Source organism: Fundulus heteroclitus, chromosome 19 (assembly GCF_011125445.2).
Source record: "Fundulus heteroclitus isolate FHET01 chromosome 19, MU-UCD_Fhet_4.1, whole genome shotgun sequence".
Taxonomy (NCBI): Eukaryota; Metazoa; Chordata; class Actinopteri; order Cyprinodontiformes; family Fundulidae; genus Fundulus; species Fundulus heteroclitus.
In genome coordinates, this window is record NC_046379.1 from 527116 (window position 1) to 542041 (window position 14926).

Here is a 14926-nt window from a genome sequence, read left to right on the forward strand (position 1 = left end):
ACGAATTTTATTTCTCTTCCACTCCCTATAAAATAAGATCAAACGGCCATTATAAAACACTTTATCCCAAAAATAGAGCCATGCTTCGTAAAGTGGTGATTATGTTTTAGTTAAACTCATGTTGAGAGTTTGGAACATTTCTGTTTTTCATTTGATGTTTTTTTTTTTTTCAGTATAAAATCAGGTTGGTTATCTGGAACACAAATTCATCACTTTTAAAGTAAAACTAAATGAAATTAATGAATATTGTCAAATTCAAATCCCCTCAAATACTGTAGCAAATAATCTGATAAAAGGAATCATAAAACGATTTTCTCAGAAAGAACGAGAATTACGAGTTCAGAGGAGAGATAACTTTAGAAAGAGAAGACTGACCAGAGCACTTTGTGAAGGAATATGGGGACAATTATGCATGAGAACATTAAATGGGAGATTAAATGTATTCTAATAATGAAATTTACAAAATGACTACAGTAAAGGATGTAATTGACTTCATGAAGGGGGGGGGGGGGGGGGGATCTGGGTGGCAAACGGTTCTGATTAAAATCCATCCATCGTCTTTAGCTGCTAATCGCTAGCAGACGTCTCCATGGGTCTCTGGGTGATGGTGGAGCCATCTTGGACAGGTCAGCTGTCCATCACAGTCTAGTAATGGTAGATGACAGCAGCGAGGCGTTCTAAGTGCTTTACATCATGAAAACATAAAAACATCAGAAACACATCAAACGGTCACTGGTTCTGAAACCAACATTAAATTATATCAGGTGAAAACATCAACATGTTGGTCAGTGTAGCTGTAATTATGGCTGAAAGCTGCTCAGAACCAGGTCCATGTTCTCTACGTTCTTAGTCTTAGTGAGGACTTCAGAACCGGGTCCTGGAAATGTTCTCCAGGTTCTAGAAGGTCCACTTTGTCTCCAGATGGAGGTTCAGGTCTGAGTCCATCACTGCTCTCAGGTTTCAGGCCTGATCTCCAGGTTGTAGCTGTGAGAACTGAAGCTGCTGCTGACTCTGGATCGTTCCTCTTTAGGTCCAAAGATAATAACTTCAGTTCTGTTTCTGTTCAGCTGGAGAACGTTTTGGAACCTCCATGCATTGGTTTGTTCTAAGCATCTAGACAATGTTCTAACAGGTTAATGGTCACCTGGTGACATGGTGATGTAGAGCTGAGGATCATCTGCATAGTGATGGTAACTAATCTAGTTTCTTGTTCTAACTTCAGCCAGTGGGAGCGTATAGATATAGAACAGAAGGAATAATAACTAATAGCAGTCCCAGCATGGAACCTTGGGGAACCCCACATGTGAGATGAATTTAGTGGAACAGGTCAGATGCAATGAAAGGCTGGACTTCAAGGAAGGTTGTAGGTAGGATACCAAGATGGCAGCAGGAGGAGATAAACTTTATAATTTATTCTAAGCTTTTATAGTTGAGTAGTTGATTGTGCATATTGTATATTAGTAATTAACTAAAATGCTAATTTAAATCAAACAGTTTCTGGTTAAAACCATATTGGGTGATAAAACAGGCATGTGTCAATTGTGCAAAAACAAATAACCAAACATTTTATTATACAAGGCCTTTAATTACACAAAGCAGGGAACCTAGGTGAGAAACCTGAAATTAGAAAGCCAAAAAGATCAAATTTAAAAGGATAGAAGGAGAACTTAACACAGAAAAGATTAATCCTGTCCTATGACAGAAAGTTTTGACCATGGAAAATAAACTGGGTCATATTTTTTTTTTTACCAAAGATCAGATGAAGGCCACTGGCATAAAGAATAATAAAGACATTAGATGGAGCACATAAACACCAGAGCATCAGTTTCCAGCTTCTTCAGGAAATGAGGTTCCTCTGCAGCGCCTCAAGCTGCACCCATCAGGCAACACTTCACCCAGAGCTAGGTTTGTGGGCGGGGTTAGATGGATAAACGCTAAACACAGGAGGGTCACTGAATGCCTCAAAATGGCCGACAGGCATGCACCTGGTAATCATTAAGGAGGTCACAGGTCACGGGTCATAAGTCATAGGTCACAGGTCTCATGCAAAACTTCCTGTCACTTTGGAATGTGGGCTGAGCTCATTGATATGATGGAAGGTGGGTTAAGCTACTCTACTAACTCATCTGTTGGGTTCTAGATCAAAGGTTTCAGCTGTTCTGTCTGTAAAACAACTTTTTGTCCTAATAACTGTTTCACTAAGTGAGCTGATGGAGATCGTACTTTCATAGATAACAGAGAAATGATCCAGCAGGACGGCATCAGTCACAGAGACGGTGAAATATTCCCCCTCCTGCTGATCATCCAGTCCAGAGCGTGTCCTCCATGCGTTGCTGCTTTGATACGTGGAGTCAGACCAAAGTTATCAAGTATAGCACAGCGTTCTGCGTCTCTGGCTCGTCCACATGGAGGTTAAATTCTGCCACAATTATTAAACTGTCATAATCCTTCTGTATAATTTTCACCTAAACTAGTGCACTCTCACAAACTCCCACAGGTGCTGGGTCCCAGGTATTAAATGTTCACTTATATACAGAAAGCCTATAATTTATTTATTTATGTTCTTTCACTTTCTTTTTTCTGCTATCACATTACACATGTCAGCTTACATAATAATACATATGATTTAGCAATGGTATCAAGGTGTTACTCGATTGTATCTGTTGCTTTATGTCTGTTGGTTGTGCTGTTCTTTTTGTGTCTCTTTCCAGGTGATGGAGCAGACAGAGGAAGTTTTATCATTCTCTTCCTTTTATCTCTTCTTTCTTTCACCTCTTCTCTTTCTTTCTTTTTCTCTTCTTGTTCTTCCTTTACTCTCCTACTTTCCCATTGTAGTGTCCATATAATTTGAAATTCTCCCTGCAGGAATCACAATAAAACTATTTACATGCATAAATCAAGCGGAGCATTATGGCGAAAGCTGTTCGCTCCACTTGTAAAAGTAAAAACTGTCGAGCTCTATCTGGCATTAAGATATCAATTCTTATTGCCACATTACTAGACAGGACACTGGGAAAAAAGTCATAATGAATGCATATAACACATAAAAGCTCATTAAAGTCAATTCCCAAATAATCAAGAGTCACATTTTCCAGTGAAAACTTTCTCACACTTCAGTGAATCATGAAGTATTGCAGCTTATCTTTCCTATTTTAACTTAATGAATTAATTGTCGTTAGGAGGCGCTGATCCAGTTAGTCCAGGTTCTGGTTCTGGTCCTCCAACCATCTTTCAGTTAGAAACATAACATCCATATTATGTCCTTTTGCTGATAATGAGCTTATATTTAGTGACTTGGTGGTAGAAAGTTCTTCAGGCTGAGGTTGCTTCAGACGGGGGATTGCTCTGAGATCTGACTATCGGCCCTGGAGGTAATTTAGCTGCTTTCTGTTGTTATTCTTTTAGTGATGGAAGAGGTTTTCTCCTCTATCGTACTGGGGAGGCGTCAGCTGTCACAGGACAGGTAACTGAATAAAGTTAAGAACATTATTTAGAACTGATGGCCCTTCCTGCTGCCCCATTAACTGCAGCAGGAATTACTGAATCGCAGTAATGAAGCTGAAACATCTCCTCAGAAGGCGGGTTTAGACTCAGAATGGACAGTTCTGTGAACGGATCATCCGTTGACGGTGGTATTTTTCTGTAGGAGGAATGCCTGTGCTGCGTGTGTCACATGGTCAATGCGTGAGAGTTGAGAGCCCTGGACTGGATTAAGAAATGTAGCAAAATTAAATAATTGTCTCACAGCATTAAATGCTGGGACGCACCTTATTTACATATTATGCTGATTTCTGGTCATTTTACTACTTCATCCATGTGATATTAATGCACACTAACCTGTCAGCGTTTTACTGGTATAAAGCGGCTGGATTTGGCAAAACGACCGACAGGACACAGAGAAAGAAGGTGGAGAAAACCGAGAGGAGCACCGGCTTTGGGAGGAGAAAGAGGTGAAATTGATGAAAGGTAAATTCTTCAGAGGAGTTCACAGCCTCCATGTGGTGCCTGGCTCCTAGACTCAGGAACCCATCATTCAGGCTCACTTATACATGTTGCTGTGTCGATAACTGCCAGGAGAGCATCCTCAGCATCAGTTAATTTACTCCTCTAGCGATCTACAGCCTAACGAACACTTCATGAAATCTGAAAATTAATGGAAAATCATGAGTCAGTACCCGTTGACGTTGGTTTAAATTACTCTAAATGGTCACTTCCTTTTGTTTCCTCTCACATTGATCCGGATCTCCTTGCCGTCTCCATCATCTCTGGCAGTGATGGAGCAAAGCTCTTCACATGGTGTTTTTGGAGGACAATAAAGAATCCATGAAGGACCAAAGTGAGATGAAAACGTGTGAATATATGCAGGTTTCACAGCCCAGAAGTGCTACGGGAAAACTGCTGCAGGGCAGATGAAGGAGGGGAACTGAGCAGGACCTGAGCACGCTCAGAGGTGAACCAGGTCAGCCTTAACGATGTTAACGAACCCGTCTGATGACATCAGATGTTTCTGAGAGAAAACCAGTTTATCTGGTGAGAAAAGAGCCGAGGAGCCTGATCTGGAACATCCCAGCATGCTCTCTGAGCTAAAAGTGAGAAAGTTTTTACTGTCAGTGTAAGAAAAATAAACTGAAACAGTTCAGTGAATTAAAATATAAATGGAGCAAAAAGCTTGAAATTGACAGCTAGACTTTCACACAAAGTAAATGTTAGATTTACAATTAAACACTTTATACCAATTTAAGGCTCTGGGCGCTACTGGATGAGCTCACATTTAAGTCTTCCTTGTACAACAAGGAGTTGTTTTTTCTGTTGTTTTTAATCACTAACGTGATTTTTACTTCTAGCCTGAAAGTACGAGACAGAAAATGTTGAATCTTCTACTCAAATCTAAGGAAAAGGTGTTTCTCTGTTCCACTCCTAGCAGCAGTTCTCGGTGCCGTTTGGGATGTTTCTTTGGTTCATCACACCAGATTTCTCTGGGTGATTAAGAGCTGCTGAGGAGGTCCATGGGTCATTTTAACCAGGTATGTTGGTGCAGGCAGGTAAAAAAACAAGAACTTCAGTTATCAGCTGACAGCCCTGGCTTTGTAACACGTGACCATTTAAATAAAACAATAAAAAGCCTGTCCAGTCAGCACCGTTGTACATTGTTTAGTAGTTTTCTGCCTCTACAGCCGCTTATTTCAGGGCCTCCCCCTGTTGCACTCTGGGAAATGCAACGTTAAAGTGTTCTGGGTGTATTACTAACCCCTGCCAGCAGGGGGCACATTAAATATGTCAGGGTGTGGTGAACTGTGTGACTCCGCCCTAACTGCAGCTTCAGTCTGGGGGGGGGGGATCTTCTAACTTTCTCCTACAGCAGATGAGAAGTTTCAGCCGTCGGCCTCCAGCTGACGAGCTGATTGGTTGCTTCTTTCCTGAAGAAGAGTTTGAATGTTTATCTGTCCCGTCTTTTTTGAGCGTTTCTTTGATTTAAAGGCAGATTAATCAGAGTTTCCTGCTGGGAAGCGTGGACGTCCTGCTCGCTCTTCCTGGATGTTCCTCCTGTGAAACCTGAACATTGTTCTTGCTTCACGGTTGAACCACCAGCTGCTTCCTGCTCAGCTGCCTGGTCTCCTCTCCATTGCTGACAGCCGTCTGGTTCTCAGCATCAGCTGCAACAACTCGTTCATTTCAGCAGGCAGACCTGCAGAATTCAACTCCTGCAGCTTCATAATTTACCAAAAATGTATAAAGAAGCTAAACAATAATAAAATGTTCAAACCAGGAGAAAAACACTGGGTTTATTTGACTTTATTCGCTCCAAACTGTTTCCCTTTAGCCAACAATGAGCTCAGACGTAGCCACCAGGCAGGGTTGATGAGCTTTAGCTGCATCCTGGCAGCAGATGATGAATGCTCTCCTGGTGGCTCTGGGGCTTTGAACAGTTTGGCAGCGTCTGTTGACTCAGTTTGGAGAGACTTTCAGGACCGTGCGGATGCTGCAGAGGAAGAAACGGAACATTTTCACTGGTTCTGCTGTTAATGAGTGAGTGAAGAGCTGTAGCCGGGTCAGGAACGCACCACTGGCCGTTCTTCATCAGCTTCACCGCATCGTTGACCTGGTCCAGAGTCATGTTGTGGGTGATGAACTCGTCCAGCTTCACCTTCTTGTCCAGGTAGGCTTTGACCATCTCAGGAACTCCGTCTTTACCCTTAAACCCTGAGAGGAACCAACACAGAGTCAGTTAACAGCTCTGGTTTTAGATCAGTGTCCAGGTTTAAACATCTAGCTGCTGATTTGAGCCGTATGAAGAATCTCTGGTGGTCAAACCCACTTTTGATCAGCCTGCAGTCTCAGCATGCTGCTACAGTGACAAACCTACGTCTGTCTGGCATCTAAAAGGCGTTTGGCTTAAATGTGGCAGCGCTGCTTTCAGAGCAGAGGCTCCTTTCCTGGTGTCCACTGGCAGAAACATCACCTTCCAGTTCTGGATAGTCTTGGTGGTTCCCAGGCTGAACTAGTTTATCTTTCACCTGAGGAAGACAGTTTGAACTCTGGACACACTGGAACCGGACAATGATCCCACACACAGGTCCACAGCAGGATCCAGGTAACATTTACAGACAGGCGGAGGCTGCAGGCGGTCTGCAAACACGACTGAACAGAGACGAAGGTGAACAAGACGTTCTGGTCTCACCTCCAAACAGGGTGCCCTTCCATGTACGGCCGGCGATGAGCTGAATGGGCCGAGCAGCAAAGTCCTGCAGGTCGGTCCAGCCCACGAGGACGCTGACGCCCCAGCCTTTCACGCAGGACTCCAGGGCGCTGCGCTGCGGAGCGGAGAACCTGGTTCAGTAGGTGGACCTCTGTTAGGAGACCAAAGCTGCAGTCCTCACCATCACTCCAACGTTTCCAACACATTCCAGGGAGAAGTCCACTCCTCCATCAGTCATCTCAGCCAGAACCTGGCTGATGGGTCTGCTGTGATCTTTGGGGTTCACAAACTCCGTGGCACCGAACACTTTGGCCTTCTCGAACTTCTCGGGGTTGATGTCGACGGCGATGATCCTCTGGGCTCCTGCAGCTTTGCAGCCCATGACTGCAGCCAGGCCCACGGCTCCCAGACCAAACACAGCACAGGTGGAGCCCGCTTCCACCTGAAGGAGACCTCACATCAGGCTGGCTGCAGAACGCTTTCACGTCCAGAGCGGGTCCGGACCCGGTCAGAGGGCGGGTCCGGACCCGGTCACAGGGCGGGTCCGGACCCGGTCAGAGGGCGGGTCCGGACCCGGTCACAGGGCGGGTCTGGACCCGGTCAGAGGGCGGCGCTCACCTTGGCCGTGTTGACTGCCGCTCCATACCCCGTGCAGACCCCACAACCCAGCAGGCAGACTTTATCCAGAGGCGCAGCCGGGTCGATCTTAGCCACGGCGATCTGGTTCAGCACGGTGTACTCAGAGAAGGTGCTGGTTCCCAGAAACTGCAGCAGCTTCTTGCCCTTACAGGTGAGCCTGCTTTCTTCTAGAGCCATGACGTCGTAGCGGTCAGCAGCCCTGCAGACAGCATGGGTCATCTGCTTTAAAGCGTCAGCACCGTCATACTCTGACCTTATTCTGGGGGAGGAAATCAGAGTTACCATCCTTTGACACACTGGTTGGTCTTTGGGCTTTTACAGAAGCGGCACTCTCGACACTGGGAGATGAACAGAGGAATAACCTTGTCTCCTGGACATTAGAGAAGTCAGTTTAGAGAAGCTGGTGGTGAAAAGCAGCATCATGTGACACTTTCTATGAGTTAACAGCAGATCTGGTCCACAAAGCAACAGGAATCCTAATCTTTGCAATTTCTTTCTACTTGATTTCAGAGTCATTGGTGCCTGAGGAAATAATACAGTTAGAACAAAAAGTAGAAGTGTGACACCAGTTCTAATATTTCGGGAAATGATGATAAATGACATATTCTGCAGCAAACAGAGCGAACAATCTGCTAGGTTTGGTTTTCCTCACCTGGCTGAAACTCGGTGACCCCGGTGCCGACGCTCTCCACTATGCCGGCCCCTTCGTGTCCCAGAACCACCGGGAAGCCGTCTTTGTGCATTCCCTCAAACAGGTGGTACAGGTCGGTGTGGCACACACCTGTGGCCACGATCTGCAAAGCGTCACATCAGGATGATTGTTGGAGCTGACGCCGTTCCTCTGTAGAAGTCCTGATTACTGAGCTGTCAGCCACACATACGCAGCAGGTTGTCCACAACGTGATGATTTTTACGTTAAGCCTTCTGGTCCTGGTTCACACTGTATTCAGTGGCGTGCAAAAGTATTCACACCCGTGGAACACTTTATAACATTTTAGAACCACAAACATGAATATATTTTATATGAAATTTATGTCAAAGATCAACACAAAGTGGTTTACAGTTGTGAAGTAGAAATAAAATTATACATGATCTAAAAACATTTTTTTCACAAATAAACTGAAAAGTGTGGTGTGCAAAAGTATTCACATCTCTTTTCAACCAGTTGCCTCCAGAAGTTGCCTGACGTGGCTGATGACTGAATAGAGTCGATCTGTGTGTGATCTGATCTCAGCACCAATAGAGCTGCTCTGTCACAGCTTCACAGGTCGGTTAAGAGAATATTGGAGAGCAAACAGCATCATGAAGTCCAAGCAACACAGCAGATGGGTCAGGATAAAGTTGTGGAAAAGTTTAAAGCAGCTCTGAACATCTCATGGAACGCCGTTCAAGCCATCTGGAAATGGAAAGAGTAACAGCTGTAAACCAATAGTGATGGAGAGCTAACACTGTCAGACATGGTGGTGGCAGCATCATGCTCTGGGCTACTTCTCTTCAGCAGCGACAGAGAAGATGGTCAGACTTGATGGTCAGATGGATGGAGCCAAATACAGCGCCATCTTAGAAGACAACATGCTGGAGTGTGAAAAGACTAGAGACTGAGGCGGAGGTTCTCCTCCCAGCTGGACAACCACAGTGAACATAAAGACAGGGCTACAGTGGAACGGTTTAAAACATATTGATGTGTTAGAATGGCCTAGTCAAAGTCCAGACTGGAGCTGGAGCTGCTTTGCAAAGAAAGGGGCAGAAATTTCAGTCCCTAGATGCTGAAAGCTGGTAGAAACAAACCCTGGAAGACTTGCAGCTGGAAATGCAGCAAAAGGCGGTTCCACAAAATACCGACTCAGGGGGCTGAATACTTTTCACAATGCCGTCTAGAATTTTATCTCCACTTCACAGTTGTATACATGTTTGTGTTGGTCTTTCACATAAAATTCACTTTTAAAGTACTTCTGTTTGTGGTTGTTATGTGGAAAATTTCAAAGGGTATGAATACTTTTGCAGGCCACTGTATTTGGTACCACATGGGGCTCTGCAGGTTAGTCACAGACCTTAAACGGCGTCTTATCAGGAAACAGAGCGAGTGAACCCAGGTGGGCCGTTCACATGGAACCCCCCCCCCTCCCCCCCCTCAGCTGAGCACAAACATACCTCTGCAGTTTAACGGATGGGATTATGGGATGTCTCTGCGTACAGAACCTGGACTTTAGCCTTTCTCTCTCCTTTAAATGACAGAAAAAGTTTCTTTCTTAATGACCAAAATAGAAATCTATTCATTGCCTAAACCCGCTTGTCGTTGCAGGAGTGACCTCTGGAGCACAGCGGTCACCGGGTGAGAGACCTGGACCGGCTGCTGTCCATCCCAGGGACACACAGAGACATGCAGGACAGCCACCAATCAGCCCAACAGTCAGGATAAGAGACTGTGGGAGGAAGCTGGAGTACCCAGAGAGAACCCACGCCTGCACTGGGAGAACATGCAGACTCTATGCAGAAAGAGCCTGACCTGGGATTTGAACCTAGGACCATCTTGCTGCACAGCTTTCTGGTTGAAAGTGAGAAGAAGGAGCAGCTAAATGTGGAGTGGCGTCTGGACGGCGGTGGTCTCACCTTGATGCGGACCTCGTTGGTCTGAGGCGGCGCCACCTCAATCTCCTCCATCACCAGCGGCTTGTTGGGCTCCCAGGCCACCGCCGCCTTGCATCTGATGACCTAAAGCGGCGGTGACATCGGCGTGAATTGCTGCTGCTGCTCTTAGATTGTAAGCCAGAGAGGCGCTTGAACAATTTGCCGGACGTCTCAGAGGAGCGGAACATGTGACAAACGGGAAGTGAAAAGCTTTCAGGTCAGATTTGGAACATCTCTTCTCATCTGCGTTGGCTTTAGCCAGTTGATGTTTAAATCTCACCTTAAGGGGGGAAATCAATCTATTTCTCAGGAAAGCAAACATGAGACAAACAACAGATCAAAGTCCATCTTTTATGTGGCAGTCACGCCTCATTGAGACAATTTAGTGACATTTTATTCTCACCACTGCATAAAACCCTGAGAAAACGAGTATTTCTGACTCAGAAAATAGTTGTTTGACACATTTGAAACATGAACTTTTGGCCTTTAACCAGTTTTTTTTCCTTCCAGCCTTTCTAGCCTCTGGCTGCTTCATGCTTGGCATTAGCTGCTGTTGCGCAAAACAGGATAGGATATCAGGATAGTTAGAAACCAAGTCAGAATGCCTCAAACCACAGACGGGCTGGATTATTTGCTTTGACCATTAAAGCTCAGTAAAAAACTACAACTTTTAAGACTTAAAACCTCCATAAGTTTTATAAAGTCAGATGTTGATGCCATGTTTTTATTTGAATGCAAACTGTAGCTAAGTTTACAGTAGACATTTAAAATCTACGGATGCATGAGGAGGGGTAGTTACACTTTATATCTGACCTACCTTACCAGCTGTAGCCATGTCTGCAGAGCAAAGCCTGAAAGAAGTGAGGAGGTGCAGAACAGCAGCAGCAGGAGAAAGAGTCAAATCTGAGTGGAGCTTAAATCCTGAAACAGACGTTATGCAACTGTCCAGATGGGGGGAGGTTCCTCAGCAGATCTAATTACCTCCACATCGCTTTACTACCAGCCCACTGATCTATTCTCCATCTCTGACAGAGAGAAAGAGAACGGCAGAGACACCCTCAGACTAGAAGCTATGCACACAAACACTTTCACTGCAAGAAGGAACTAAAAGTTTTTACTGAGTGTGATGGTCCTTTATGAGCAGCAAGTTTAAATGATCGGCCAATAGAATAAGATTTTCATCCTATTTTAAGTGCAGTATATCTAATTATCTTATTTTAGGGGTGAAAATACTCCTATTGGCAGATAATCTTATTTATCTGCTCAAATTAAGGGCAAATACACAGGAAAGGTGCAAAGCAGACGATGGAGGCCAGATGTCTTCAACCACAGCGGCTATCTCACCTAACCTGACCTTAGTGGGGGAAGATGGATGGAGAGGAAAGTCCAGCTCTAATCATCTGGATGTGCACAGCCACCATCAGGAGGAACATTTTAAGTCATATGTGGAGCATCTAAATACCCTGAACTGGATTTCCTTCACTGCCTCCTGACTAGCTTACGTCTCTCTGCTCTCAGCGCTGCAGTTTCCTCTGAAGGCCTGGAAAGCTTCTCATGTTCTGAAAGAACATGACTGTCCCTCTGGAAAAGTTCTGGTCAGGAGGAACATCTCCAACCAGCGCCTTTGTTTAAGCTGTGTGGGAACTGCAGGAAGCAGAACCGTTGGACCGGCGTGGTTCTGTCTCAGAACCCGGGTTACTGGTCAGCTGTCCTTTTCCAGAGGTCATGATGTATATATTTATCTTTTTTAGACAAAATGTGATAAATGAGAGAAAACTACTTCAGGTTAGAACTGGTTCTTGTTCTTGGATGAACTGACGGTGAAATAGTCACGTCTTTGATGTTTAGTCCACAGGTCCCGTCCTTGGTGCCGGGGTCCCTGCTCTGAATTCATGAGGAGCTCTTCTGGAGACCGTTGGAGGTCAGAGAAACAGAAATCTGTTCAGGAACCGGGCTGAGATGGTCCACTGTGGACCTAGACGCCACCTCCACCAACCAGAACCATCAACTGGGTCATTTCCCCTGATTCTGAGCAGACCGTCTGAATGCTGCAGAGGAAACGGACTCATCGGACCCGGCAGCATTCTGGCCCAGTTCTGGTGAGTCTCAGCTGTCAGCACTGCCCTCTGCTGCCGTAGCTCATCTGCTTCAAGGTTCCACAAGTTCTGCAGAATTTGGTTGGAACCAGAGGTTATTAGAGCTGATGGAACCAGATGGCCCGTTCTCCACCAACAGGAACAAGGCGTTTCCTCCACCCTGCTTCTGCTCACTGGAGCTCTTTTCTGTAAACCTGAGGTGGGTTGTTGGTTAAAATCCCAGCAGGTTCTGAAATACTCAGACCAGCCCGTATGGAACCAACCGCCACGTTCTCAGTCCCTTAAACCTCTTTCCTTCCTGATCCTGATGGTCAGTCTGAACTTCAGCAGGTCGTCCTCAGAGGTCCAAATGCTGCTCTGTGATTGGCTGATATGCTATCTGTGTGCCTAATGAAGTGGCCGCCTTATTAACCTCCTCATTTGGTCACATAGAGGATCAGAACAGGTCCAGACCGTCTCACACAGGGATGTCTGGGTCTCCCTCCAGCAGCCGGTACCGCCTCTGCTCCTCAGGTTAGTGCAGGTCTAACGGATGGCTGGACGGCCTTCAGCTCTACAGGTAACATCTGAGCTCACCTTTCTGCTCAGGGAATTAGAATTTTACAGAAAACACATCAGTTTACAAAAAGTTAAACTCAGAATTTGGATTAAATACCATCTGAGGGAAATAATGGAAGCATTTGTTTCTGTTACCTGTGATGGTTCTAAAATCTAAAGATTAGTGTCTTAGAAACATCGCATCAGGCCAATCAAGAGAACATTTCTAATCCAGAGATGTTCCCGTAGGTCCAAGTTATGTTTGACACAATCATGGAGAAGACTATTGCCTCCAGGATGGTAAGGTTTGTTGTTCAGAATGCTGCATCCTCGCACATTCATGGGAAGTTAAGTGGAAGGACAAAGTGTGGAAGAAAAAGGTGAACAAGCAGCAGGGACAGCCGCAGCTTTGAGAGAATGTAGGGAAACAAAAATGAGTTTTCATCGTCTGCAAGCCAGATTGATCAGATTGGATTTACTAATTTATAGAGATGGCCCTGCAACGTTTCAGGGGTGAGTTCAGGCAGCTGCTGAACGACTGATTTAATTTACAGGAAAAACTATTAGTTCTGGATATCTTAATTCAGTTTATTCAAACCCAGCAGGTTGCATCCAGTCGTTGACCTGCAGCGCTCTCCTGGATCAGCGTGGAGCCACAGAGGACAGCTGCTGGCATTGAGTCGCTCACACAGAGCATGCATGGAGCGACAGTGGAGAGGAAAACTCCCCTACAACACCTCATTATTTAATAAAGCCGCAATATGTGATAAAATCGGGCTTCAAAATGTAATAAAACATAATTGAAAGCGCTTAATGTAATAATCGATGCAAATCTGCCTCCACCCACTGGGGCTTAGAGAAGACAGAGCAGAGACACAGAAAGCACAGAAGCTCACATTGACCCAGGAGTACTTTCTATGTTAGAGAAGACAGAGCAGAGACACAGAAAGCACAGAAGCTCACATTGACCCAGGAGTACTTTCTATGTTAGAGAAGACAGAGCAGAGACACAGAAAGCACAGAAGCTCACATTGACCCAGGAGTACTTTCTATGTTAGAGAAGACAGAGCAGAGACACAGAAAGCACAGAAGCTCACATTGACCCAGGAGTACTTTCTATGGTAGAGAAGACAGAGCAGAGACACAGAAAGCACAGAAGCTCACATTGACCCAGGAGTACTTTCTATGTTAGAGAAAAGTAAAAAGGCTGATGGTAAAGCTACCCTGCTGTGGTTTAATGCTGGTACAGAGAAATGTTGACAATGACGCTGAAATAAAGAGACATCCTCACAGAGCTGCAGGCGTCTCCAGATCTTTATTGTCAGTGTTTGGAAATGTGCTGATTGAACAGTGACAGCTGCATTATTAGCAGTAGGCTGCAGTGTTTCTTGTGGTGACGAATGAGCGGCATCAGTCAGCAGAACCACATCCAGCGCTGAAGACTTCTGGCACCGAACAGAAGTACCAACGATCGTCTAGACCCTTAAAAAAAGACATAAAGGCACTAAAGCACATAAGAAAATATCTGGATCTGATGAGCGATCTCCTGCGAGTTTCTAAAAATGATACAGACATTCCACAGAGGTGAGCTTCACCGAAGCAGAAACCACATTTATTCTGTGTAGGAGTAACAGTGTGTGAGCAGGAACCATGAAGGGTTCTGTAGAGGTTCTGTCTGTCTGACCATGAGGTTGTGTAGTTGCAAACATAAATATTTAAAAGCAGCTCATCTAGATATGAGAACTATAATAAGAAAGCTTTCAGCTCCTAGGCCACCTGTGACTGGATGAGGAGAAAACCATCAGGATCTAAGAAGCTCCTCAGAGGTTCTGCTCCGGCAGAACCAACGTCTGAGCAGCTCTATGAGTGCAGAGCAGCTCCAGGGACCAGAGGGTGGTGGTGTGGGCTTGTATCAGAATCAGCTACCAGAGGCTGAACAGGTCCGGTTCTGTTTCAGAACATAATCTGATCCTCTGCTCTTCTCCAGGTTCTACAATTATTCACGTCTGACCCAAAGTGTGCAGAACCCCACACAAGCTCCGTTTAACCTTCTGCAGCGTGCAGGTGGGTGTTAGCCAGGATGGACCAACCCGTCCAGATGCTGAAATAGAACATCCTACCAACACGGCCTCCTAGCGGTCCGTGATGGTGGTGCACCAGCTGATCCAATCTCTAATCAGATTTAAGTTTCAGAACCTGGGGAAGACCGGGTCAGTTTGTTTGGTTCTGATGTGGAGAACCAGAGAACTGAAGCATGGTTTCTTTGCTTTGTACCAGAACTTTATGTGGAAGTTCTGATGTTGGCCTATTTTCTTTTTAACTATGAAGG

At 45.3% G+C, this 14926-nt stretch overlaps 1 protein-coding gene across 1 annotated transcript; it reads right to left on the minus strand.

Moving 5' to 3' along the window:
* Positions 1–5764: 5764 nt before the first annotated feature.
* Positions 5765–10919, minus strand: LOC105939742 (alcohol dehydrogenase 1). Its single transcript, XM_012882018.3, has 9 exons — positions 10782–10919; positions 9947–10048; positions 7989–8130; positions 7619–7706; positions 7316–7535; positions 6879–7139; positions 6680–6812; positions 6063–6201; positions 5765–5980 (listed from the first exon to the last, which is right to left on the minus strand). Exons 1-9 carry the CDS (start codon positions 10797–10799, stop codon positions 5947–5949), a joined length of 1137 nt encoding a protein of 378 aa, XP_012737472.2. The 5' UTR covers positions 10800–10919; the 3' UTR covers positions 5765–5946.
* Between the last annotated feature and the right edge of the window lie 4007 nt (positions 10920–14926).

Bases quoted from the DNA above. Each gene is read 5' to 3' on its own strand.
- LOC105939742 (XM_012882018.3), bottom strand. The intron at 8,131-9,946 runs GTGAGACCACCG...GACGCTTTGCAG, and splicing joins CCAACGAGGTCCGCATCAAG to ATCGTGGCCACAGGTGTGTG. The intron at 7,707-7,988 runs GTGAGGAAAACC...TCTAATGTCCAG, and splicing joins GGTCACCGAGTTTCAGCCAG to GAGACAAGGTTATTCCTCTG.